We start from the raw sequence: 27,620 nt of genomic DNA on the forward strand, positions 1-27,620 counted from the left end.
AAGTCTGCAGAAAGACTTGTTATATAACACAAATGAATGAATAAATACATTAAAAAAAAAAAAGAAAAATGAAATTTGACCTCAAAGTTTGCAAAGCTGTTTAGATATGTGTATGTCAGTACCTCTCTTTCTAACCACAGGCAGAGCTGGTAACGTAGCTTTCCTCCATCCAGTTCGTACCCTGTTGACAGTGTCCGGAGCTCATTGGTCATAATCTTCAAGCACGCTGCAAATTTCAGTTGAGTCACCAGGATATCATCAGACGGTTCAATGTAATCATTGCTGTCCTCGCTCTCCTCAACCAGAGATACTGGTTCGTGGAACACACTACCACTGCCACTCTTGCCATTTTTAGTTTCTTCTTCACCCTCATCATTTTCTTCATCATCTTTGTCGCTATCCCATTTCAGCTCTAGGGGCTCATCTGGAACTACCACTGACGGCTGGCTCCAATCGAAACTTAACACTGAATCCGACCGGCTGTTTGATAAGCTGTTGCCATCTGACTCATAGCCATTCAGAGCTGACTGACACCAATCCGGGTCCGATGCTTGTCCGTTCCTACTCCCAACACTGAGCTCAGCAGTGTTGCCTGTATCATCCTGGGGTCTAGAATGCTTGCGGACTTTGGGCATCTTGGAGAGGACTTCGAGTGCAAGCATAGGGCACCCTGCATGCAAATGTGCATATGCAGCTGTGAAAAACAGTCTTCTCTCATCCAGGCTGATGGAGTCAGCGCTGCGAACCTCAGCAGTCAGACCAACTTTTGCCTTGTTTGATGAGCCAAAATGCCGGCGAAGGAGGAGTGGGTGAGTACGCAGGTAAGTGTAAAAGTTGAAAACCTCAGGGTTACAAGCCGACACAGAAGAGGTACCTGCCACAGACAGAAAGTTAGACAAAACGGTTTCATCTATTTCTTTGGCGAGTCCTAGCAACAATACCTGCAAAGACAAGCTGTGATATTAGAGGAAAACAAAATACAACTATACCTGACCTAACTGAATCACTGTCAAAGCTTCAGACAACTTCAGGTATGCACTTATGAGAGAACTAATGACTGACAAAACTACCTTATCTTGTCACTCGAATGCAAATACAAGATGGCACCAGTGTTCACGGCAAGGATTTCTGATCACTTCCCAGTTTTATTTAATACTGTAGCGATGTGAATTTGAACAGTGATGGTCCTGTGTGGCAAACGCGCACTATTAACTCCCAGTCAATCGCTCACGTCACGGATGCTTTCCTTGACTCTCCCCTCTCTGATGCTAACTGTAATGGGGTTTTATCAGCGGATGAGCTTGCTAACCTCTTTTATACTACATGCGCTGACATTCTTAACTCTGTGGCACCTCTGAGGATTAAACGTGCCAAATCCTCACAACCCTGGCTAAATGATACTACTCGCGCCCTTAGGCGTGAATGTCGTCGTGCTGAAAGAAAATGGAGGAAAGACAAACTCCATGTCTCTCTGGACATCCTCCATAATTGTTTATCTAAGTATCAAAAGTCTGTTGAAGCTGCCAAACCTGCCTTTTTGTCTAGCATTATTATGACTAATAGCCACAACCCCCGAGCCTTTTTTAATACTTTTAACTCTGTGATAAACCCTCGCACTACCACTTATAGGGATGCCTCCCCTGCTCTTTGTGATACATTCTTAAAGTATTTCTCTGAAAAAATCTCAGCTCTAAGGGCTTCTCATCCATCTCATTCATCATCAGTTTTAGACCCAGTTCCAGCCTCTGAATGCTTGACTGTCTTTCAACAGTTTGAGCCAGTGTCTTATTCTGCTTTAAAAGATATAATTGATCATCTCAAAATCTCTGGTTCCCCGCATGATATTCTTCCTTCTCGTTTCTTTAAGGAAGCTTTACATGTTATTGGTCCTTGTATCTTATCTCTGCTGAATGCATCATTGTCATCAGGTTGTGTACCGTCTGTCTTTAAGCATGCTGTTGTGCAACCTATTATGAAAAAGAAAAATCTTGACCCTAATGGTCTCACTAACTACAGGCCGATCTCCAAACTCCGTTTTATTTCCAAAATATTGGAAAAGGTAGTTCTAAAACAACTTCAGACCTTTTTAGATGCAAATGGTATTAATGAAAAGTTTCAGTCTGGTTTTAAACCTCGCCACAGCACAGAGACAGCCTTACTTAGAGTTTTTAATGATCTTCTTTTAACCGTTGACTCTGGCTATTCCGTGGTTTTAGTTTTACTAGACTTGACTGCTGCTTTTGACACTGTTAACCACAACATTCTTCTATCAAGATTGGAACATGTTGTTGGTCTCAAAGGTACGGTTTTATCTTGGTTTAAATCCTACCTCTCAGAGAGGTCGTTCTCTGTTGCTATGGGGCAACACTCCTCGGCTTCTGCCCCTATTTATTGTGGTGTGCCTCAAGGGTCCGTGCTCGGTCCTGCTCTTTTCTCTTTGTGCATGTTGCCGTTGGGATTAATTTTTAGAAAATACAACATCTCCTTTTCACTGTTATGCTGATGATATCCAGATTTATTCACCTTTGAAATCCGATGTGTCTGCTTCTTTGCAACCTCTGTTCAACTGTTTGCATGAAGTTAAAATATGGGTATCGCATAATTTTCTTACATTGAACGAGAATAAGACCGAAATCATAGTCTTTGGTAGTCGCACTCTGCTAGACCAGTTAGCTGATTCCCTAGGCCCTCTCGCTAGCCATCTCTCGCTCACTGTAAGAAACCTTGGAGTGTTTCTGGATGGCTCTTTTAAACTTGAGAAACAGGTCTCCACTGTGGTAAAAAACAGCTTTTCCCAATTGCGTCAGATATCTAAAGCAAAGCCGTTCCTTCCTTTAAAGGACCTTGAAAAGCTTGCCCACGCATTTATCATATCCAGATTGGACTACTGTAACTCCCTTTACTTGGGCCTCCAACACTCTTCTCTTTACCAGCTTCAGTTAATTCAAAATGCAGCTGTGTGTCTTTTAACAGGTACGAGAATCTATGAACGCATAACTCCAATTTTAGCCAAATTACATTGGCTCCCTTTTAAATATCGCATAGATTTTAAAATTCTTTTGTTCACTTTTAAAATTCTGAATAATTTAGCGCCCAGCTATCTTTCTGAACTACTCGACTTATACAATCCCAGCAGAGCACTTAAGATCGTCCAATCACATGCTCCTAGCACAACCTAGGTCTCGACTGAAGTCGAGAGGTGACCAGGCCTTTGCAACCGTGGCACCTAAACTCTGGAATAACCTCCCTGTTCATATTCGTACTGCCGAGTCTATCCAGTCTTTTAAATCACGTCTTAAAACTTTTTACTTTGGCTTTTGATTCTAACTAGTTGGCTGTTCTAGCTTGTTGTGTTGTTACCTATTGTTTGTTGTCCTGTTTTATTGTTTGTTTTAATTGTCTCGTGCTTTTACTGACTGTGAAGCACTATGGTCAACATTGTTGTTTTAATATGTGCTATATAAATAAATTTTGATTTGATGTAGATGGAAGCTCAAAAACTGACAGTTAAATTAGAGGTGAAGCATCATGTTCACTCATTTTCATTGAGGTATAAAAATGTCAGAGTACCTGGCAGCAGAAATGTCTACAGAGTTAAAGAACCGTTTTGCAGTTTTTATAAGCTGTGTTACCTTTGCTAGAACCATACTAAGCATGCTCTGAGAAGCATCATTTACCAACCACATGTCACAGCATTTTAATGTGGGACTGGTTGGGCCCTTAAGTCAAAGTGAGGTTCACTTTAAGTTCATTTCTTCATCCATTCATAATTCATGCTGGTTATAATTTCTTTTAATAAATTGAGCTCTGTGGTCAGAAGGTTCCTTGTGCAATTTCAGCTCACTTAACGAACCAAAAATAGTTGCAAGGTTGTGAATGAGGACTTAACCTTAGTGTGTATTACAATCTGCAGCACTTTCAGTCTACCTCGTGTTATTATCTGACAACCTATATTGGACAGCCCTTTGATATTCTGACAACAAAGGCTATATCAAACAGAAATTTACAAAGGAATCTTTTGACAGGCAGATTCTGGCTGAATTACATTTTTCCATTCATAAATAAAATGGCCCTTGAAACAACTGTTCTATATTTTAAAGGAGTGGTAAGATAAAAATCAGAAAACTGGATTGGATTCCTATATTATACTTAAATTTATCTGAGAAACTCCATTTAGAAAAGCTAAAGTTCACTGTAGACAGCTATTAAAACAAATGTGGTCAGAAATGATGGTATGTGTATGAACCTAAATTTTCACTATGCCCTATTTTCTTGATTTCTTAATTAGCTTAAAAAAAGAAAAAGATTGTAGTAATGTGAATCAGACAGTGAAACCAAGTGTAACAGATCTATTGTTACAAATATATTTTTTTATGGAATTTTTCTAGTTAAAGAACATAAAGAGCACAGCAGACCTACCAGTGTCATATCGGTTCTCAGCAGACCCAGATCTGGCAATGTTAGCTTTTTGTTCAAGTAGAGTATCCAAGGCTTTGCTGTAGTCCTCCAGGACCCAGTAAGCCATGCTCCGCAGAAATGGGTCTTGGTGTGCCGGAATCTGAAATTCATGAACTAATTACAACGGCTCATCTTGCATTTTTTCATGTTATGGATTCAAACATTTGGTATTTTGCTCAAATTATACACTTAAAACTGAAAAAACAACTTTTGGTGTCTGCACACCTGTTTGTCTTGTCCTAAAACATGTCTCTGGAGGATCTTTTTGTAGGTGGATGCCGTCTCAAACTCAAACTCATACAACCTTGAGATCACCAACGCTAGCTGGAGGTCCTGCATTTTCTCTATACACACCTAGAGGACGACAAAGAAGCCAGGTATTTTTTAGCAGTGGATTCTGTTACTGGCAAGACTGAGTGAGGTAGAGCAGATAAATAATACATATGACTTGGTATGTGTTGATCATCTGAAACTGTTGTTTACCTGTCAAAATGGAAAGGAAAGGGCCAAAAATGCAAACAACAAAAGCCTGTGCTCACAGCAAAAACTGAGTGACTAGTTCAAGTTGTTGTGGTTGCTCCCAACTGGGAAGGTGTGAGGTGCATATCAATGAGACTACCTCCCAGTCAGACAGACTTGAGCAAAGTCAATGATAGCCCTTTGCCTGAGTGGTGCTTATTTCCATAAAATGCTTAAAGGGCTTTCAGTTACTCATGCAGATGAAATAATGTGACCCACTGCTTCAGGGACTCACTAAACAGAAATAACCTTGACAAATTAAAGGTTAAACAATCGACATGACCAGGAGCAGCTTTCTGGACATTTCTGTGGCTCGCACTGATTGACGCCAAGCTTTCAAACCACTATTCACAACAAACACATGTTTTCACATTAACTAACCAGCACTCTCCAAATATAATGTAAGAGGCATTAAGTAGAGTCTAAAAAGGGGGTCAGAGATGCTGGTTTATGAATGAGATAACATGCAACTGATAATTCACCCAAAAAGAAGTAGCGACAGCAACACCCAAGAGTCAATTGCCAACATCAAAAATGCTTCAGAGAATTGTGCTAAAAGCTTTTGACAAAGACACCACAGTGGAAATGTATTGAGGTGTTTTAATAATACAAAGAACACCACAGAAATACTGCTGGTGTGCTCTGTTTTTGAGCAATGTGGTTTCTCTGCTTTTGAATAGATCATTAAACATTGCCCTTGACTATGAACTGTTGAGGGAAAAAAAAAAAAAAAAAAAAACACAAAAAACCCAACGCTTACTAAGTTACAGGCAGTTTGCAAATGAAAAGGAGGAGCACTTGACTTAACTCATACTGCAGTAAGGTTTCTAACTGAGGTTTAGCGAGCTGAGATGCGTCGGAGGTGTTGAAGGGAAAAAAGATGGTTCTTGGAAACACTGTTTTATGTCTGTTTTCCACTTGCCTCCACAGCATCCTTAAGGGAGCCGGCTAGAAGGAAGAAGGCTGCAGAATGCTGGAACCGCTGCTTTCCCAGCAGAGAAAAGGCATTTTTCAGTGCTGCTTTTCTCCACCGGTCTTCGCTGAAGTTGTTGTGGAAAAACTCTGTCATTTTAGCATTCTTCTGAGACCTGGGGAGAATGAGATTAGGGATTGAAAGCAGAAATATTAAATTCACTGGTCTTCAGCGTTCTAACATAGCTAGCCTTGGTTAAATCTAGTAACAAATGTGATAACTGTATGTGTATTTCATATGCAAAAATCACGCCAGTTTCATTTACCTGTACAGTCCCCAAACCACTGCCTTCTTTTTCAGTGCAAGGTAAAATATAGCTGCATCCAGAGGATCATTATTTCTCTGAAAAGAAGCCTTGGCAACCTGACAAAATAGAAGGAAAAGTACATTCAGTCTCTCCCACCGCACACCACACAGCATTATCCACAGAACAAGTTGCAAATTTATGGGTCATTTTAGGGAGTAACTCAGTATGCTGCAGTTTAGAGCAGCCTCAGCACAACTGTACTCCCATATACCTGCGAGTATTTCACTTATAAACTGAACACCCATGAGGAAGCAAACAGGCCTAACATACTATTTGACATCCTTCAGAGCTGTTAAGTGTGCACGCTTAAATTATACGGATGCTTTTTTTTGAAGAAAAAAAAAAGAAAAGGCAATCTAGATAAAAAAAATTAATTGAATCAATTTATTGGTTAATGTTCACTCCGCAAAATACAATCGAAAACCGATGTTACATCGTTCACTGTACGTTGTTCTTTTTTTCATGGGAATAGCCATTAAGATATTACCAAAAAATAGTTTCCCATTTTGTGTTTATGATCTTCAAACTAGTTTCTAATATGTATTACCATGTAGATCCCATAAATTACCAGATCATGAACTATTTGATCATTAAATCTTTAGTAAGATATTTAAAAAAAAGCAAACTCTTTAATACGCAGATTTATAACCAACTATAGTCTGAAAATTTCTACTTCAAATAAGTCAATTTACAAAAGTGGCACTGGCTCAGGGATTAGCATTTGGGATCCGACAGCTAACTTGTTCGCCTCACCTTTTCAATGCATCTGCGTAACTTGTTAGTGCTGCGAAGCCACCAGCCAACACCCATTGAGCGCAGCTCAGGCCAGGTTGGCTCTCCCTTTTGCATTGCAGGTAGCATGTTCAGGAGTTCTTCCTCAGCTTCAGAGTGGAAACCCCAGGCATAGTGACATGTTGACAAGCCTGCAAAGAGAGGAAAAGGAAATTATAAATCTCTATTTTTACAAGGGGCGATGACATTACTGTGACAGAACGCAGTAAAAAACAAAAATGTCAATAACTTTTGTTTCTGCCCATTCAGGAATTACAGTGATAACAGGGCTATAAAACTACAAGCAGCAAAGCAGAAGTTCACAAAAGACTCAAAATCAAGACCTCGCATCATTTTTGAAGGACATTTGACATAAAAGAGTTTGAAACAACACCACTGTACCTTGCCGCAGTAGTTGTGCTCTGTGGGCTGGAGGCAGCGAAGTAGAGAGGAAAGTGTGAAGTCTGACAGCTAGCAAGAACTTCAGACCGCACTCATCCAATGTCTCTCCCCCTGGAGGTAAAAAGAATGATAACAGAGCTTATTTACTAAATTTTTACCCATCTGAAAAATCTGTATTTATGTTATCATTTCCTTGCAGTACCTTTGCTCTTGCCCTGGCTGTCATTGAGGTCTATGCTTGTAGAAGCAATGGTGTCAGCCAGTGCCATGAGAGACATCTGCTCCATACGAGTTAATCCTGGCAAACTGGAGTGGAGGAGATGGCTGGACAGAACCTGGGCGTGTTCTGGACCGAAGTATGTAGGACTGTACTGGGACAGGTCTATAACCTGGAGACAGAAAAGGTGCCAACCTGTTAAATTCACTGTTTGATATTTCCAATTTACAAAAGACAATACAGAATCGGTCAATAATGTTACAAAGCAGAATACAGCATCACTGGATTCAATTTCACAACATAAGCATGATATTCTATGTGTAAACTGACTATATAAGCTTTTTCAAATGCAGTAACCTTTTTTTCAAAAATCTAGAGATTAGTTAATAATGTAGATTTTTAATGCATTAATAAGGCCCATCATGAAGTTTCGACTGGCCTGCTTTTTCAGGCAGGAGTAAATTTAAAATAAACCTTGAGATGCATGTCTTGGCTACCAAGAACAGACGGCCTGTTAGGAGCACTGGGACATTTCCTGCCGTAAAAAGGAGTTTTAGCCAGATGTGACACAGCAGGCAGGAATGAGCTGATGGACCTTTCAGAAAGAGTCTTATTCTCACTGCAGTGTCCCTGGTCCAAGGATGTGTGCACCAAAGATGCATATAAATGGGCCAGCATAAACAGGTTAAAAATGTGTTATTTTTATATCGTACTAAAGCAAATTTCTAGAATTAATATGAATACCGCTTGCCAAAAAACAAGTGCTTTCAGGACTGGGTGATAATATGTCGATTATTGATCTTGCAGCAGTAAATCCTTCTGCATAAAACATCTGAGTCTGCATGTCTAAATGAACCCAGTGTCACAAAGTTTTCACAACAGCACGGTCTCTGCCACTGTCACAGTGGCAGAGAAAAGGACATTAAAGAAACTGATGGACATTATGAACAATGCTGGGCATCCTCTGCACACGGCCATAAACAATCAGAAGAGTCTGTTCAGTGACAGGTTGCTTCTCCCAAAGACAAGAACTAACAGACTTAAAAACTCCTTTGTCCCACACGCCATCAGACTGTTTAACTCCTCTCTGGAGGGGAGAGGGAGGGGAAACAGGAGGACAAAGGAGGGGGGAACAACTAAGCTGTAGTGCCTCTGCACCTCACTGTACAATACCTTGTGCAATACTTTTTGTAAATAGTCAACAGTGCAATAGACTCAATACTTGAAATGTGCAATTCACTTGTATTTTTATTTTTTATTCCTATTTATTCTATTTATCCCCTTTGTATATTTTATTTATATTTGTCTCTGTATTTATATATGTGTGTGTGTGTGTGTGTGTGTGTGTATATATATATATATATATAACAGTTCTGTAACTGTAACTTCGGTCGTTGCTGTGCTTTTTTTGGAAGTCGAATTTCCCAGAGGAACCCACCCGAGGGATTAATAAAGTTCTATCTTATCTTATCTTAAAATCAGTTTTCTTAGAAAATTAACAGTCATGTCATTTGCATGCACTGAATGGTAGGGAGAGAGTCCCAGTTTGGATTAATGCTTTCTGTAATCTATACAATGGAATACCGAAAGAGCTCACCTTATTTCCTGTTTTCTCTTGATCACTGTCCAGGGGGTCCAGATCCATCACGTTGGGTGTGTGAAAGAGCTCATCATAAGCATCGGTGTGGCTGGAACCATGCCCACTATCTCCACTCACACTGCCCACTTTATCTGTAAGGAAGTGTAGGACAGAGTTAAATAACATGAGACAAGTATTTCACAAGAGGCCTGAAGAAAAGTATCCTCCTGCTGGGAAGATGGCAGATTAAAATATCAGAGAGCTTTAAAAAAAAAAAACAACAACCCAAAAATGTATACATGCATTTGCTTTCATTCTTTTCACCATGTATCCCCAGACAGATAATGAGGGAAAATCTGAAAGAAGTGTAGTTGTTATTCTCAGTTTCTTCACCTTAAGGCGAGGTGGTTAATAATAGTAACTGGTTTTACAATATAAATACCATTTCTTTGTTCTTGTTTGTGTACCTGCTTTAATGCATATCTGCAGAACATTTTTGATTTCTGACAAATATGCAGGCATACTCTCAAAAAGTCATAAACATTCATTTTCAATTCAGCACTATCAAACTGTCACCACTGGTCTAGCTTTATGTTCAGGGCTGTTATTGCCTCCAGAGGAATAAGCCCTATTCACATGGGATTGGTGTTAACAAGGGACTTTATGTATGACCTTTAAAAATACCCCCCAACATCTACGTTTTATGCTGCATATTCATGTGGCATGAAAAGTCTGTGTTTCACTCAGATTTACTGACGTTTCTCTCTCGATACCCCTGGGGACCTAATATTAATATTAATTAGTGCTGTCAAACTTAACACGTTATTAAAGCTGTCATCATGATTAATGCGATAAAAAAAATTTAACGCTATTAATGCATCTGGAGTGCAGAATGACTCAAAATCCCTGAAATATTTCTGTCCACGCATTTCGGGCAGTTTGTCCAAGTAGTTACCTTCACACATGCGCAAATGGGCAGTTGATCTGGGAGTAACGGCCAGCTGAACCAATCACATTGTGCAAGAAGGAATTTTCTTTTCACCGAAGCACTTGCAGCTTAAAATATGACATTGATGCGAAGCATATGTTAGTCGGGGATGCTGCTAGGACTTTGGCTAACACGTCATCCAGCTTCCGACAAACCACTCACGGAGCATCGGGGACTCAGTAAGTCTACCTCACGGTACCGTTCCGTGAGTCGTTTGGTACCGGGCCGCGAGAGTTGAGGCTCGGGTGTGAAATGTATGGTTTTCAGGGTTTTTAGCGTTATTTTTTTATCGTTATCTCGGTTTTCCTGGGTCTTTTCACGTGTGTTGTGGATAAAACTTCTTTTTTTCCCGTACCGGTACTAGTTTTATTTTGTTGTATTTATCCGCGACACCTTAAAGGCCGGTCCGTGAAAATATTGTCGGGCATATACCAGTCTGTGGCGCAAAAAAGGGTTGGGGACTGCTGCTTTACATAGCTTTGGTTCCTCGTTTCAAGGACTTTAAGTGCCTCCCCAGGCGTGACAGAGAGAGAGTGTTTACAGAGTTTTTTGTTAACATGAATGTTCAAGATGTTCAATAAACATGTTAAATGCATATATTTTCCCTTTTTTTTCTGAGTCTGTTTGCTCATGCAAAATGAAATGTGATTAACGTAGATTAAAAATGAATGATATTTAATTGTGATTAATCAAAATTAATCTACAGTAACCCTGTGATGAGTCCGATTAAAAATTGTAATTGTTTGAAAGAACTAACATATATATATTATATATTAGTGTATACTTACCTATTAGTATGTAGGTTTTTAAAAAGTTTTAAAAAGAACCTGTGCTAAAACTATTCAAATTCTCTTTGAATTTAAGCACACATTCTTTGTGTTTATTCTCCATTTACTTCATTATATTGCATAAATGTCTGTTACAAGCTTAAATATAAAGTTGAAAAAGCCAGCTAGCCAGGCTATTGATCAAGTAATTGCAATTAATCACGATTAATTAGAGAAAATTGTGAGATTAATTAGTAAATTTTTTTAATCTATTGACAGCACTAATATTAATATTAATAAGCTGCCACATAACTGCCGAGCATGTTAAAAAAAAGGCAACAAGTTCTTTACAAAATGCTGCCAAGCAAGTCATGCTTCTGACTTTTGTTATTCTGATGGATTCAAGCTCGCCTTTTACCTTTCATTTATTTTCATTCAACTGCCAACAGAGCATCCATAATGCTGTTTATAGAAAATATCAAAGAAATCAGTGACATCCTGATTATTAGTGGACTTATACTATCACAGAACATCTTTGTTTGATGAAGTATGTTATGTTATTAGCTGTGGAACATTTACTTTGAATCAGGTCACAGTTGACTTCTGCAATCATTACATAGAGGTCCCAAGATAAACGGTAAATGGACTGGTTCTTTTATAGCACTTTGCTATTCCACTTGAGCACTCAACGAGCTTTATACAACAAGTCTCAAATAATAATATTAGACTTGTGTGAATAAGGCTTCAGTCTTAGTCGTGAAATGCTTTCACCTGCAGAGTGCCAGGTCAACAAAGGAAAACAAAAAGGCAAAAACAGCAGCAAAAAGTAGAAAAACAAAAAAGCCAAGGCTTATGCTTTTGTACCCATGGTGCAGAGTGTTCTTGTTCACCAAGTCTTCTTGTTCTTCTGCTTTCAGTTGCTCCCGGTCCCTTGCATCGTCTTCTATCACACAGCCTTCTACATCTCGTCCTTCATTACATCCATAACCTTCTCTTTTCCTGCTGCCTGGCACACTTCATACACTTTTCTCAGACAGGCATGAACATTTTCACACTTTTCTCTCTTGTTTAAACACCCTCAAAGTTCAAACCTTTGTAGAAAACTAAGTCCAGTATTATAGAATGAAACCAAAGATCAAACCCTGTTTTCAGGCTACCGCACATGCCTTTGACAGTACAAAATGTTTTGTTGATATTGTTGTGTTTGTTGGGGAGAAAACGTACAAACAGTACAGCACTTCAGAGTCACACTGCTAGCGATCAAAGATTTATGTAAATGTGACTGTACAGGAGACACTGCACGGAGGAGACTGAATGACAATGGTCTACAGCCAATCAGGACGGAGAACACAACACGCTGTTAAAAAAAAAAGAAAAAAAAAAAGAAAAAAAAAAAGCATGCAAAATTGCACAGAAAAAATCCGAGAAACAGCGAGGCCGCGAAAAGTGACCCGCGTTATAGTGAGGGACCACTATTCTCAAATCACATGCTGTATATACCCACCAGGTTTTGGTGTGTCGTCATCAGCTCCTAGAAGGGCGTAAAGAGGCAGTGGAGGGATGGAGCTTATCTCTGTGTAGTCAGCGGACGAGTTCTCTGCTTTGCTGAACATCTTCTGATCCGTGGCTGTGCTGCCCCCAACACTGATGGTTCGAGACCGCACACGTTTTTCGGGACTGGTGGAACTGTCTTGAAGTGTTATGATTTCTCCAGCAATGCATTTCACGAGATGGGAGAGGATAGCTTTGGCACGGTGAACCTGAAGACAGATGAACAATATCAACATAATAAATCAGAATACATTTCAGATTTTGTTCAGCAACCACAACAAAAGCAGTTTTTGGAAATTTTCATGGCTTTTAATTGTATCGGTCCACCTTACTACTGCTTAAGCTATTGTGGAAATCAGACAACTATTATTAAAAGTTTTTTTTTAATAAAATATTAAACAGTCCATAAATAATGCTTCTTTGGTGCTTCAAACATATTGTAGCGATACCAAATAGCAGACTTTGGCATGTACTGATTATACAGTTTACTCAGCACTTAGTTCTGTCAGGAAATCTCAAGAAACTACACTGGAAGCTCCATTAGCTGAAGCAACACGCAGGTAACTGGAAGCCAGCTACTTAATACTTCAATCCAATTTAGTCAAACACATCATCGACAAATGCATCCTGTGTACCCACGCAGGGGTTAAAGAGGGATCTGAAATGGCATTCAAGGTCCTTCAATTACTGAGTAATTAGATTTGACCGGAAGTTTAATACAAAATGAGCTCAGGTTTCATATCCTGCAGTTCACTGGTCCTTTTAGCTGATGCCACACAGAGCCATTGATTAAGTAACTTACTCAATGGCTCTGATGTAATAGAGATATTGGATGAGAAATTTGATCTGTACACGACAAGTTATCTGGATATTCCACACACTAAAATCTTTTTGAGTTTTTACAAATGAAAAGACAATAAACAATTAAAAACAATTTAAGGTTTACACTGGACAGTGAGTGGGTAGTTTACTCTGTTGTGGTTTAGTTTATAGTGACTGACTATGTTGAACAGGTGCAGTGTGGACTGTGTAATCCTTTAGGTCCCAGGTAGCAACAGAGACAGTGAGAAAGATACACTAATCAATTCTCAACTGAAATTAATGACATAATTTTATAAGAGCAGAGTTAATGGTAGAAGTACAACGAACCTATAGCATCAACTAAAGTAAATTTGGCAAGATTATATTGTCCTAATGTTATTTTATTAAAGAAAAATAAAATCAATCTAACTTCAAACACAAAGATGGACTAAAGAACATATACAAGTTTACTACATTATTTTTAGTTGGAAAACAGTGTCATGGGAGGGGGGGGGGGGGGGGGAAGAGGAAGGAATAAATAAATACTAATATGAATTGGGGGGGGGGGGGGGGGAGAGAGTATCAAGAGTAAAGAGGATAGAGAGAGAAATAGACAGAATGTAATCTTGAAGACCGAAAGAAAACAGGAAATGAGAGACGGGGAGCAGGATATTGAAAGCAGAGACACACAGAAAAGGAAGCTGGAAGAAAGAACACAGGGGACAAAGGAAAAAAGATAGAGCACACAAGCAAAAACATCTGACAATACACAAATAGATCAGACACATACACACGCAGGTCCAAGTATTTAGACAATGACATTTTTTTGTAGTTTCTTGCCACCACCGTGGATTTCAAATCAAAGAATCAAGATGTGACTGAAGAGCAGACTTTCAGCTCGAATTCAAGTATTACAATATACAAAAGTAATACAGGAACTGTTCAGGAATTAGAGCCATTTTTACACACAATCCCTCCCATTTTAGAAGCTCAAAAGTAATTGGAGACTAGACTTACACTTAAAAAAAAGCCTATTACTGCTAAAGACTGAGTACAAAAAGTAATTGAGTAATTTATTTAACTTACCTTCCCTAGGTCCATAAGCTCTAGCAACTGTACAGGGTGGTATTGGGGTAGAGTTGGAAAAAGTTGGTGAGCTGCTTCAAAAAGACCAGAATCTTCCATTTCTACAGGTAAGTCATAAGCGGTTTTCTTCCCACTGAGCTTCTGAGCCAGACTCGTCATTGATCGTGTCAGGGTCTTTTTGGGAAGAGAAAGTGAAGAAGTGGGGGCCCCAGGGCTGAGACCCTCCTCCTGGCACTGTCTGACAGCTGAGACTATGGAGGAAACACTGCTGCTGATGTCTTTGTCCTGGGCAACTGTGACAGTCGGTTTGGGTGGTGCTGGAGGCTGCCACTGAGAGTACACGTGCATTTCACACTCCATGCCAACTACCAAGATTCCATCTCGTACCCAGGACAGGGAGACTGGGATAGGTGGTGAGCCTTCGACAGAGGAGAACAGACTGACCGATCGAAGCAGAACCAGGCGAGACAAGCTTTGGTCTCTATTAGCATCAGAAGACACTCCCAGATCTGGAGGCTTTCCAGACAGACGACCATATATATATATCTTTGTCCCAATGCCAACAGTCAGAATGTGTGATCCATCCTCCTGGGAAACCCAGTCCAAGTGAACCAGACTCTTACCAGTAGAACCAAGACAGTTCTCGTTTTGTATGGATAAATCCATGTTACTTGGAATGCTGGCGCTTGCAGTGGTACTACTACTTAAAGGATAGCTGGACATAGGGTCTGTATTGTCCAATACTATGGTCTGCTCCAGAATCCACTGCGAACCACCAGTGGACTCGCACTGAAAGATGCCAATGTGGACCAGCGGCTCTCGAGTGCTTGCATTAGGGCTGTGAATGGGTTTTGGGCTATGCGGCACATTAAGGGTCGGGGTCAGGTGGGTGTTGGTGGTGCTGTAGTTTACAAATGGGGAAGATGCAGAGGCTGGGGGAGAAGTCAGAGGTCCATGAGCATTCAGATGAGGAGATAGGTTCAGAGGTGTGCTAGGCATCTGCTTGTAGGCAACTGCAAACCGTCCAGCGTGACAGCAGCTGACCTCAATGGGCCGGCCTGGCACACTTACTGCACTGCTGCTGGGAAGTTTTTCCTCCACCAGGAGAGGCCATTCCTCCCACTGGTACACCAAGTTGTCCACAGTGGGGGGTTCTGTTGTCATGACATTACACCTCCAGAAGCGCACCTTACCATCAGAACAGAAAGTAGCAAGGAGATAAGGCACGTGGCCGGCTGGAAGAGAACATGACGCACTCAGGTGACCTGAGAAGAAAAGTAATGCACCATTAGCAAAGAAAGATTTGATCTATAATATCATTAGAGTTAAATTTCTGTGATTTATTCAATTTTGAAAACATTTGGCAGATATATTAAAAAAAAAATACAATGTAAACGAAACAAAAGATTGCCTTCGTCTATTCTTATGTTTCATTCCAATAATGTTAGCAGCAGCTTTTTACTCAGGCCTCTTTCAGCCATACACGCTTTTCTTAATCTACAAGTCGGCTTCCTGTCTCACTGTGCACCCTGCTCATTTTTATCTTAACAGTGTTGCCACAATCTTACCAACTTTGACCTAAAAACCTTGACCTAAAAAACATTTATGCACCATGTTCAACACAGAACAAGCCTGAATGCATTCTTTCATATTAAGGTGCAAGTACACACTAAATTATAACTCAGTTCACAAAAATACACCACTGCTTTAGTAAACAACCTAAAGAAAAATAAAGAGAAAAATAAAATCCAATACACTTTTTGCACGAAGCACCCTCTTTTAGACTGTCTTAGGTTCTCACTGTATCCAAACTAATCTTATAGAAGCATTAAACCACTTCATTTGTGAAAAGAAAATAAGTGTACATTATAAATTGATTTAAGTGCAGGAGAAAGCAAAGTCACAATCAGGTATTTCGACACTCTAGCACCAACAATGGACCATAAACATCACACATTGGAAGAGACACAGTGGTTGGTGGTTTACACCGCCTCATCAAAATCATTAACAACTCAACTTCAAGGGGAATTCTTTACATGATGCAGACAGAGCCTGTGATACCACAGGTCAGATCAAACACTAATAATTATCAACTGAGTTCTGATGGCAATCCGAGTTTGTTGGTAGCTTTCAGCTGTTTTCTTTTTTAAGTGTTTTTCTGTGATTCTTACATTCCACTCATAACGTTTTTCATCAATTCATAATCACATGTCACAACAGAGGAAACGTCATTAATTACTTATAATAAATCATCCCCAATACAAGGACATTGATGGTGAAATAAAAGGAAACTACGATGTGCACTTTACTTCAGACGGGTAAGATGTCATTTATACGCAACGGTTTAATCATTTTTGATGGGTTTACTCAAGAGTGTGTATGGATGTTGTCCCATGACTACATATAGCATATAGACTACATATTAGCTTTCTCTAAATATCAAAATTGAACCATCCCGTTAGGAAAATGCTGCACAAATTGTTATGTCTCGCTTACTGTATTGACAAGTCTCGCCAATAAAAAATGCTAAGTACTGCACCGATTGTGTGGTGGGTATGTCTGAATAATTTCATGTGATTTCATGATATTTCATAAGATTTAATGCCTAAAATGACTTTAGTGAGTAACTTCTTCCATCATTAGCTAGCCGATCAATTATTTAGAGTTTAGGTTCAAGCTGCAACATTGAACCTTAGCATGCATATGCATATGCAATATGCATAAGGAAAGAAAGTGGTTTTGCTTTGCGTCCTTGGAATAAGAATGCCTGTCCTCATTGTCCCTCACCTGCCGAGGGAGTAACACTGATGGCTTCCACTTCTGCTGGAAGAGCCAGCTCTTGGCTGTACAGCCTGTGTGTTGTGAGGCTGAGACGACAGGCACTCTGCAGATTGGAAGTGCAGGATTTACTCTTCTGAGTTACCGGAGAACTGGGTGCGTCATAGACAAACTGAGAGCTGTTCAAGGGAGAAGTCGTGGTGAGATCCTTATGAGCTGCAGTCTCCTCTGTGGGCATACAAAAAGTGGGAATATATTTAGAACAGTTAGGCTTGGTCAAATCCATTCACCATTACTACACTTCATCAGAGTCATTATTTGAAAAATCTATAAAAACAAATCTTTCAACAGATGAATCACCATCTGGCTAAAGCACACTGTGATACTGGAGGTCTCTTTCAATCATTAGAGATACTTTTAGTAATTTTACAACTTTTACACAGCAGACTTGTAATAAAGATTGCAAGGGAGACAAATCTGGACTTGGAACTTAAAAAATGCAAGGCATCTACAGTGATAAAGTTATTACTTAGTTACTAATTATAATTTTGCAACGCTTCCAGCTCTTTTAACCCTTAAAAACTTCCCTTTATGGTCTGCAATCATTTATTTTGGCTAAGGTTAGACAGGATGGCAGAAAACCTCTCTTACATCACCCAACTTTTAGGGTGTATGAGTGTATAAGTACCCACCCATAGTGACTGGTCGAGCAGCAAGATGGAGATGCCACATGTGGAGCAGTGAGCGACCTGTTGGGCTTAATTCTACCACCACCAGAAAAAAGCGGGCTGAGAAGGCTGGTTTACTGGAGGCTGCAGGGGGGGAGAAACCCACACAGTGATTTTTTTAATGAAAGATGCAAGCAGCTGCTATTAAATACAGGCATGAAAACTAGGAAAAATAGGTTTTACCCGTGCGAGGAGAGTCGGGAGTTTCATGTATGCTCTCCGTTATCTCAGTGCCAAGAATCAGATGTTCCTCAAAAACATGCAGGAGCTGTGTCTCCTTCCCCTGCTGCAGAGAACAGCAGCAGATATTGTCAAACTACATCAGATGTAGACTCTGAACATCATTTTCTGTCTACACACTGACATAGACACAGGCTGTATTAATAGTACATGCACAAAGACACGCACACCCTAAGGAGACGAGGGAGGTTTTTTTTGCCTTTTATTATTGTGGTTGACCTTTCAGCGACTCAGGCCACTGCCGAATGCTTCATGCCACAAATGGTTTGCAAGTCAACAATGGGGGTTTTTTTTGGTTTGTTTTCAGGGGAAAACCTTCAAAGATTCTGACAATGTCTGTCTACTGTTAGATGAGACAATCAGAAAGTCCCCAAATAAAGGAGGTTGAACTTTGTTTAGTGTGAGAAAACAATTCGGTTCTCTTGGACTCCGTGTATACTTACAAAGTCAGTAATGGCATCCAGTTCTATAATACACCCTGGTTTTGCTGTGGACTGCTGACTGATGATGTTGAAAACCTCCCCAACATATTTCTGAAAGGTGGCAAACACACACAAAAAATCATCTGCATACATTTATAAATTAGTATTACACAGTTTAAATATGCAAGCAAATTATTTTACCAATTTGAAAATCACTTAACATCTTGCAACTGACAGCTAACAGGTGGCATAGTAAACGCAATAAAAGAAATGCAAAAAAAACAAACAAACCCAAAAACATTTATATAACAATTTCTCCTCTTCTTGCTGCATACTACTTTTTTTCCCTGAGTTTTAAATGTTTCACTCCAATTAATGTTTCATGTTATATAATTTCGCCTACAGTCATTTTTCTCCAAGTCATCTCAGGCCAACACTAGTAATAACAAAATGGCAAAACAGTGACGTACATTATTTGACAGATTCTATAAATGGCTGAGTGTTGCTATTAATGTGCATGAAAATTGTCAGGCTTGATCACTTACTGATATTTCCGGATTGGAGAGCTCACTCAGAAGTTTCTTAGCCTCAATGACAGCCTGATAAAGCCTGAGTGATTGGCCATCACTTGCTACGAAGCAGGCACTGGGAGAGTTACAGTACAAACCTAAAAAGAAAAACAATTGAATGTTACCACTATTATGCTTGTTTTTTCTAAATAAATATGTCAAGCGAACACTACTGAGATTTAACATTCACTCATGTTTAATTCAGAAAATCTGAAGTCATTTGGTAAAGTAAGTTGCTTTTGTACATTTATCTACAATGCACAGTAGATGTGTCAAGTGGACTAATAACCACACATGGAGACTCGTCTCAGACCTACTCTTAGTTGGACATAGTTAACTATATAGAAAACAATAACAATTAAAGCTGCAAGCAGCGTTATGAGGGCCCTCGCACCCCCGGCGCGTCGAGCCACGCCCAACACCTAAAACCAGCACGTCCGATCTGATGTCACATTGATGGAATTCATGCATTTAACCACCAGCTAACATTTCAACTCATTCATTCATGATTAGCTAGTCGTTCCACTAGGTGGCACTCTAACCATTATGTACAAATGGCATAACAAACATTTCCGAACTCGAGTCTCATTATGCCTGCGACCTTTGGGTGAGATTGGACATTGTGTTTTTGAGTGACAGCAGATTACTGCGTTTTGGCGAGTGATTGAGAGTCTACGTGCCGCCATAACCACCCCGTTTCCCTGAACGTAAAAAGCTTCGCAATTTAACAACACAAAGGTCTTTGGATTCCACACACTGAAGAATAGTGCAATATGATGAAATCCCTTGGAGGAGTTCGTCAAAGAACGATGCCTGAAAAGAGGGGAAAATGTTGCCAAAATTGCACATTAATTTTAAAATGGCTGACTTCCTGTTGGATTTGGGATATTGCTCCAAGAGACTTTTTTGTACATCTTGATATCTCCTATAAGCTTACCAGGTTTCAGAATCATACATAAAACACAGAGCAGGGGCTGTGATTTTGAAATTTTGTAGGGGGCGCTGAGGAGCCATTTTGGGATATTCAATGAAAATGATCACATAACAACAAAGCCTTAACCACATTGGAGGTGTGCGCCAAATTTCAAGACTTTTTAAACTTTCCAAGCCCCTCAAAAGCCACTTCATCTTTCATGGTGAACTGCGTTGCCACCAGGGTGCGGCGTTCAGTTTAAAGTCACAATTTTTGCACTGAAGCATCACAAGGGACTGATGGTGATATTCACCGCTTTTGAGGTGGCCACGATGAACCTGTGAAAATCAGTACAACAAAATTAAAGCCATGACATTTCCTGTTCCCACTAGGTGGCGCTGTCCGTATTCCCGACAATGGGCACATCAATCTGTTCAGGGCGGGTCTGACTTCATGCCTGTAAAGTCTGGTACTGATCAGACTGGATTTCATGGAGTTATACTAATTTGTTTCTTCATGGCGTGACATCAAAGTTCGCCATGCTGCTGGGGTCACACCCTTTTGCGAAAAGTCACAGTTTTCACTGTAACCCAAGACCAACTCCTTAAGGGTTTTCTGGAGAAATTTGAGGCTGCAGATGTCACCCATCACTATACTGTACCCCAAAGTGTAAAACATGACATTTCCTGTTCCCACTAGGTGGCGCTGTCCTTCATGTCAAATATGGCAGTTGAAATATGTTTAGGGGTGGAGCCTTATCATATGTGTTCACTTTGGTCAAGGTCAGAAAATGTATGACAAAATGAGAGGCAATAAGATTTTCATGGCGAGTCATCGAAATTCGCCATGGCGCCACGGCCTCATAGTATTGTGAAAACTCAAAAGCTCCGCAATTTAACATGGCACAAGGGTGTAGTTGACACTGTCCAAATTTGAAGGTTATGAAATGAAACCCCAAGGAGGAGTTCGCAAAAGTTCGAGGCATGGAAATGGCAAAATTAGAGCCAAAATGTCACCTTCTCTTCCAAATGGCGGACTTCCTGTTGGGTTTGCGTCAATGGGCCCACAGACTTTTTTGTTCGTCTTGGCATGATACACATGTGTGCCAAATTTCATACATGTAGCTCAAACCATGTGGTCGTAGGGCTGCATTTAACAAGGCATAGGTGGCGCTGTAGAGCCATTTCCCAGTGCTCATATGTAAAACCATTAAAATACAAAATTTTTCACCAGACCTGGCATGTGTGCAAAATTTCATGAGTTTTTGAGCATGTTTAGGCCCTCAAAAAGGCCCTTGTTTGGGGTGAATAATAATAATAATAATAATAATAATAATAATAATTAAAGCTGCAAGCAGCGTTATGAGGGCCCTCGCACCCCCGGCACGTCGAGCCACGCCCAACACCTAAAACCAGCACGTCCGATCTGATGTCACATTGATGGAATTCATGCATTTAACCACCAGCTAACATTTCAACTCATTCATTCATGATTAGTTAGTCGTTCCACTAGGTGGCGCTCTAACCATTATGTACAAATGGCATAACAAACACTTCCAAGCTCGAGTCTCATCACACCTGAGACGTTTGGGAGAGATTGGACATTGTGTTTTTGAGTGACAGCAGATTACTGCTTTTTGGCGAGTGATTGAAACTCCACGTGCCGCCATAACCACCCCGTTTCCCTGGACGTAAAAAGCTTCGCAATTTAACATCACAAAGGTCTTTAGATTCCACAAACTGCAGATCGGTCCAATCTGATGAAATCCCTTGGAGGAGTTCGTCAAAGAACGATGCCTGAAAAGAGTGGAAAATGTTGCCAAAATTGCACATTAATTTTAAAATGGCTGACTTCCTGTTGGATTTGGGATATTGCTCCAAGAGACTTTTTTGTACATCTTGATATCTCCTATAAGCTTACCAGGTTTCAGACTCATACATAAAACACAGAGCAGGGGCTGTGATTTTGAAATTTTGTAGGGGGCGCTGTGGAGCCATTTTGGGATATTCAATGAAAATGATCACATAACAACAAAGCCTTAAGCACATTGGAGGTGTGCGCCAAATTTCAAGACTTTTTAAACTTTCCAAGCCCCTCAAAAGCCACTTCATCTTTCATGGTGAACAGCGTTGCCACCAGGGTGCGGCGTTCAGTTTAAAGTCACAATTTTTGCACTGAAGCATCACAAGGGACTGATGGTGATATTCACCGCTTTTGAGGTGGCCACGATGAACCTGTGAAAATCAGTACAACAAAATTAAAGCCATGACATTTCCTGTTCCCACTAGGTGGCGCTGTCCGTATTCCCGACAATGGGCACATCAATCTGTTCAGGGCGGGTCTGTCATCATGCCTGTAAAGTCTGGTACTGATCAGACTGGATTTCATTGAGTTATACTAATTTGTTTCTTCATGGCGTGACATCAAAGTTCGCCATGCTGCTGGGGTCACACCCTTTTGCGAAAAGTCACAGTTTTCACTGTAACCCAAGACCAACTCCTTAAGGCTTTTCTGGAGAAATTTGAGGCTGCAGATGTCACCCATCACTATACTGTACCCCAAAGTGTAAAACATGACATTTCCTGTTCCCACTAGGTGGCGCTGTCCTTGATGTCAAATATGGCAGTTGAAATATGTTTAGGGGTGGAGCCTTATCATATGTGTTCACTTTGGTCAAGGTCAGAAAATGTATGACAAAATGAGAGGCAATAAGATTTTCATGGCGAGTCATCGAAATTCGCCATTGCGCCACGGCCTCATAGTATTGTGAAAACTCAAAAGCTCCGCAATTTGACATGGCACAAGGGTGTAGTTGACACTGACCAAATATGAAGGTTATGAAATCAAACCCCAAGGAGGAGTTCGCAAAAGTTCGAGGCATGGAAATGGCAAAATTAGAGCCAAAATGTCACCTTCTCTTCCAAATGGCGGACTTCCTGTTGGGTTTGCGTCAATGGGCCCACTGACTTTTTTGTTTGTCTTGGCATGATACACATGTGTGCCAAATTTCATACATGTAGCTCAAACGATGTGGTCGTAGGGCTGCATTTAACAAGGCATAGGTGGCGCTCTAGAGCCATTTCCCAGTGCTCATATGTAAAACCATTAAAATACAAAATTTTTCACCAGACCTGGCATGTGTGCAAAATTTCATGAGTTTTTGAGCATGTTTAGGCCCTCAAAAAGGCCCTTGTTTCGCCTGAATAATAATAATAATAATAATAATAATAATTAAAGCTGCAAGCAGCGTTATGAGGGCCCTCGCACCCCCGGCACGTCGAGCCACTGCCAACACCTCAAACCGGCACGTCCGATGTGATGTCACATTGATGGATATCATGCTTTTAATCACCAGTTAACATTTCATCTTATTCAACCAGGATTATAGTCATGCCACTAGGTGGCGCTCTAACCATTATTGACAAATAGCATAACAAACATTTCCAAGCTCGAGTCTCATCACACCTGCGACCTTTGGGTGAGATTGGACATTGTGTTTTTAGTGACAGCAGATTACTGCTTTTTGCGAGTGATTGAAACTCTACGTGCCGCCATGACCACCCCGTTTCCCTGAACGGAAAAAGCTTCGCAATTTAACATCACAAAGGTCTTTAGATTCTACACACTGAAGAATGCTTCAATATGATGAAATCCCTTGGAGGAGTTCGTCAAAGTATGAGGCCTGAAAAGGGGGGAAAATGTCATCAAAATTACACATTAATTTTAAAATGGCTGACTTCCTGTTGGATTTGGGATATTGCTCCAAGAGACTTTTTTGTACATCTTGATATCTTACACAAGCTTACCAAGTGTCAGACTCATAGATGAAACACAGAGCAGGGGCTGTGGTTTTGAAATATTGTAGGGGGCGCTGTTGAGCAATTTTGGGATATTCAATGAAAATGATCACATGACAACAAAGCCTTCATCACATTGGAGGTGTGTGCCAAATTTCAAGCCTCTATAAACTTGCCAAGACCCTCAAAAGCCACTTCATCTTTCATGGTGAACAGCGTTGCCACCAGGGTGCGCCGTTCAGTTTAAAGTCACAATTTTTGCACTGAAGCATCACGAGGGAATGATGGTGATATTCACCGCTTTTCAGGTGGCCACGATGAACCTGTGAAAATCAGTACAACAAAATGAAAGCCATGACATTTCCTGTTCCCACTAGGTGGCGCTGTCCGTATTTCCGACAATGGGCACATCAATCTGTTCAGGGCGGGTCTGACATCATGCCTGTAAAGTCTGGTACTGATCAGACTGGATTTCATTGAGTTATACTAATTTGTTTCTTCATGGCGTGACATCAAAGTTCGCCATGCTGCTGGGGTCACACCCTTTCGCGAAAAGTCACAGTTTTCACTGTAACCCAAGACCAACTCCTTAAGGCTTTCCTGGAGAAATTTGAGGCTGCAGATGTCACCCATCACTATACTGTACCCCAAAGTGTAAAACATGACATTTCCTGTTCCCACTAGGTGGCGCTGTCCTTGATGTCAAATATGGCAGTTGAAATATGTTCAGGGGTGGAGCCTTATCATATGTGTTCACTTTGGTCAAGGTCAGAAAATGTATGACAAAATGAGAGGCAATAAGATTTTCATGGCGAGTCATCGAAATTCGCCATGGCGCCACGGCCTCATAGTATTGTGAAAACTCAAAAGCTCCGCAATTTAACATGGCACAAGGGTGTAGTTGACACTGTCCAAATTTGAAGGTTATGAAATGAAACCCCAAGGAGGAGTTCGTTAAAGTTCGAGGCATGGAAATGGCAAAATTAGAGCCAAAATGTCACATTCTCTTCCAAATGGCGGACTTCCTGTTGGGTTTGCGTCAATGGGCCCACAGACTTTTTTGTTCGTCTTGGCATGATACACATGTGTGCCAAATTTCATACATGTAGCTCAAACGATGTGGTCGTAGGGCTGCATTTAACAAGGCATAGGTGGCGCTGTAGAGCCATTTCCCAGTGCTCTTATGTAAAACCATTAAAATACAAAATTTTTCACCAGACCTGGCATGTGTGCAAAATTTCATGAGTTTTTGAGCATGTTTAGGCCCTCAAAAAGGCCCTTGTTTGGGGTGAATAATAATAATAATAATAATAATAATAAGAAACGGAGCAGATACAATAGGGCCTTCGCACTCTCGGTGCTCGGGCCCTAATAAACAGAGCAATTACAATAGGGCCTTCGCACTATCAGTGCTCGGGCCCTAATAATAATAAACAGAGCAATTACAATAGGGCCTTCGCACTGTCAGTGCTCGGGCCCTAATAATAATAATAATAATAATAATAAGAAACGGAGCAGATACAATAGGGCCTTCGCACTCTCGGTGCTCGGGCCCTAATAAACAATCCTTCACATCAATCAACCCTCCCAAACAAAAAACAAAACCCCCCCCAAAAAAACCCAAAACAAACAAAAAAATCTCATTACTGCCTTTTTGCTAAGGCAACACACAATAAAGTACTTAGCAATCTGACCAGTAATAATATTTTCTCACCTAAACAGCTGCTGGGAATGAGTGTGGGCAGCCAGGCTACATTAGCAAATGCTGATGCATGGAGAGAATTGATTCTAGCAAGCTCCGAGACCCCGCCTGACAACGACAGCGGGCCGACGGGGTCCACTCTCCATAAAATCAGCTCACTGTAGATTGCATTGGGATCCTGGGAAACCATACCCAGGGACACCCGCGTGGGTCGTGACCCACGAGATAGAGATGCAGAATGAGAAAAACCAGAGGAGGAGGCCTCTGGAGGAACCAAGATGCTGTCTGCCTCTGGCGTCCTCAAGGCATTGTGGTGTGAGGTGGTGAGGAGAAGAGGGAGCAGCGAGTGACAGGCCAGGTCATTGAGGTGAAAGCGGTGACCACAGTACCGTGACTTGTGAGAGACACTGAGCACAGTCGAGAAAGCAGAGTCCTCTGCAAAGCTGACTGCCCACTGGTTTAAAGAGCCATCAGCATGTTTGGAGATCATAAGGACATTGGGGGTAAATATGCTTAATCGAAGACTACTGCTGGGTGCAGATTTTCCTTGACCTCCGTAGCTTATTAGAGCAGATTTGGCTTGAGGCAATGTGCTCCCAGGCGGTCGCTGTCTGCCATGTTGGATAGCTAGATCCACGTTCTTGTTGCAGGCATACATTACCACACTTTGGCTCAGGGAGATGGCGTCACCTGCGGGGAACGCTACAGGAATGCGGGATGCAAACGACACCTGAGACAGAAAGAGATGTCATAGCAATGTCATCAAAAGTGACTGTAATTTGCAGCTCAGATTTAAAGAGGAGGACTAATTAAACTAATTAAAACAGCCAGGCCTAAAAAATGAATGCCAATGAAACCTGAGATTCAGTTTTGTGCCTGAATGACCAGATTCTCTGTCCTCATTATTTTTACTGCTCATAAAAATGCACTAGGGCATGTCTGAATTTGATATGAAGTCATAGACAAGTACAATATATTTGTGTGAGTCGCCAGATGAGAAGACATTAGAACAAGTACACCATCACAACTGTGAAAATAAATCACAACCTTACTCTGATGATAAATTAATGATTTCCCACAAAGCACTTTCTGAAATTCTGAATATAAACAAATAACTAAATAGAAAACTGTTTAATCTAAAGGTTAAAGTTATATTTTGAGCAGAATTCAGAATTCAGTTACCTTTGATTGCTGCATGATTATGGTCAAATGATTAACAATTATTTTGATCAATATTGAGATCACTGTTATTTATTGATTATAGTGGAAAAAAGGTTTTAATTACAATTTTCATTAAACATAAACTTGTTTTTATGTTGTGCAGTATTTCCACTAATGTAAAATAGTTGCTTAAAAATAATACTGAACTTCCTCACTGACCTAAATTAAGTAAATCTCTAAGAAGAAAAATCAAGTCTTTCACCCCATCGATTGTACCTGCATGATTAATAAAACTTAGCAGCAAATGTTTTGCATATGGTGTAGGTTTTACCAGAAAAATAATTCCAGAATAGATAACAGCAGCATGCTGGCCAATTCTCCAAAGCCTTTGTTACTGTTCACTGTGTTACTGGACACTTGTCTCTGCCCAAATAAACTGTGATTAGATGGATGATTTTAGTGCGTCTTTGGGAGCTAGATGGTTATGCAGATGTGGTGTACAGGCTTGCTTTTATAAATGTCTCAGATGAGGTTGAATGACTCATGCTGGCAACATCTGCATTGTTTTTCTTAGCCTTCATGCATTAATAATACTGCAGTTTTTGGCATGTTTTCAGGAGGCTGAATATAAGTTAGTAGTCTTGCCTTACAGACTAGTTAACTCTACAGCACTTTTTGCAGATGATTTCATTATAGTTAATGTTACTTATGCCAAATCAGAAGTACTTCCAAACAACGGATGACGACCCACTTTGAGGGACAAGTTCTTCACCTTCTGTTGTGCTAGACATTAAAATTTTGTAGTATCTGTATTTTTAACAAAGACTTTCTTATTCAGACCAATCAAGAACATTTCAAGCTTGCATGGGACAGACGCAGGCACAGTATCAG

At 40.5% G+C, this 27,620-nt stretch overlaps 1 protein-coding gene across 4 annotated transcripts in view; it reads right to left on the reverse strand.

Annotated features, from left to right (window-relative positions):
- dmxl1 (Dmx like 1) overlaps positions 1 to 27,620 on the reverse strand; it is a 70,038-nt gene that overhangs the window by 28,734 nt on the left and 13,684 nt on the right. For all 4 annotated transcript variants that reach the window (XM_085475825.1, XM_085475824.1, XM_085475826.1 and 1 more), the window contains exons 13-29: positions 25,581 to 26,298; positions 19,133 to 19,254; positions 18,609 to 18,698; positions 18,109 to 18,211; positions 17,890 to 18,009; positions 17,207 to 17,425; positions 14,420 to 15,684; positions 12,486 to 12,741; positions 9,245 to 9,378; positions 7,633 to 7,819; positions 7,431 to 7,541; positions 7,011 to 7,180; positions 6,216 to 6,313; positions 5,900 to 6,065; positions 4,684 to 4,812; positions 4,420 to 4,558; positions 123 to 874 (exon numbers count right to left, since the gene is read on the reverse strand). In XM_085475825.1, the coding sequence (XP_085331951.1) occupies positions 123 to 874; positions 4,420 to 4,558; positions 4,684 to 4,812; positions 5,900 to 6,065; positions 6,216 to 6,313; positions 7,011 to 7,180; positions 7,431 to 7,541; positions 7,633 to 7,819; positions 9,245 to 9,378; positions 12,486 to 12,741; positions 14,420 to 15,684; positions 17,207 to 17,425; positions 17,890 to 18,009; positions 18,109 to 18,211; positions 18,609 to 18,698; positions 19,133 to 19,254; positions 25,581 to 26,298 (4,779 nt within the window). The remainder of the gene's footprint in view (positions 1 to 122; positions 875 to 4,419; positions 4,559 to 4,683; positions 4,813 to 5,899; positions 6,066 to 6,215; positions 6,314 to 7,010; positions 7,181 to 7,430; positions 7,542 to 7,632; positions 7,820 to 9,244; positions 9,379 to 12,485; positions 12,742 to 14,419; positions 15,685 to 17,206; positions 17,426 to 17,889; positions 18,010 to 18,108; positions 18,212 to 18,608; positions 18,699 to 19,132; positions 19,255 to 25,580; positions 26,299 to 27,620) is intronic.

This window comes from Copadichromis virginalis, linkage group LG12 (assembly GCF_057382275.1).
Source record: "Copadichromis virginalis isolate Kocher_CV1m ecotype Utaka linkage group LG12, C_Virginalis_male_GT1.1, whole genome shotgun sequence".
NCBI classification, from domain to species: domain Eukaryota; kingdom Metazoa; phylum Chordata; class Actinopteri; order Cichliformes; family Cichlidae; genus Copadichromis; species Copadichromis virginalis.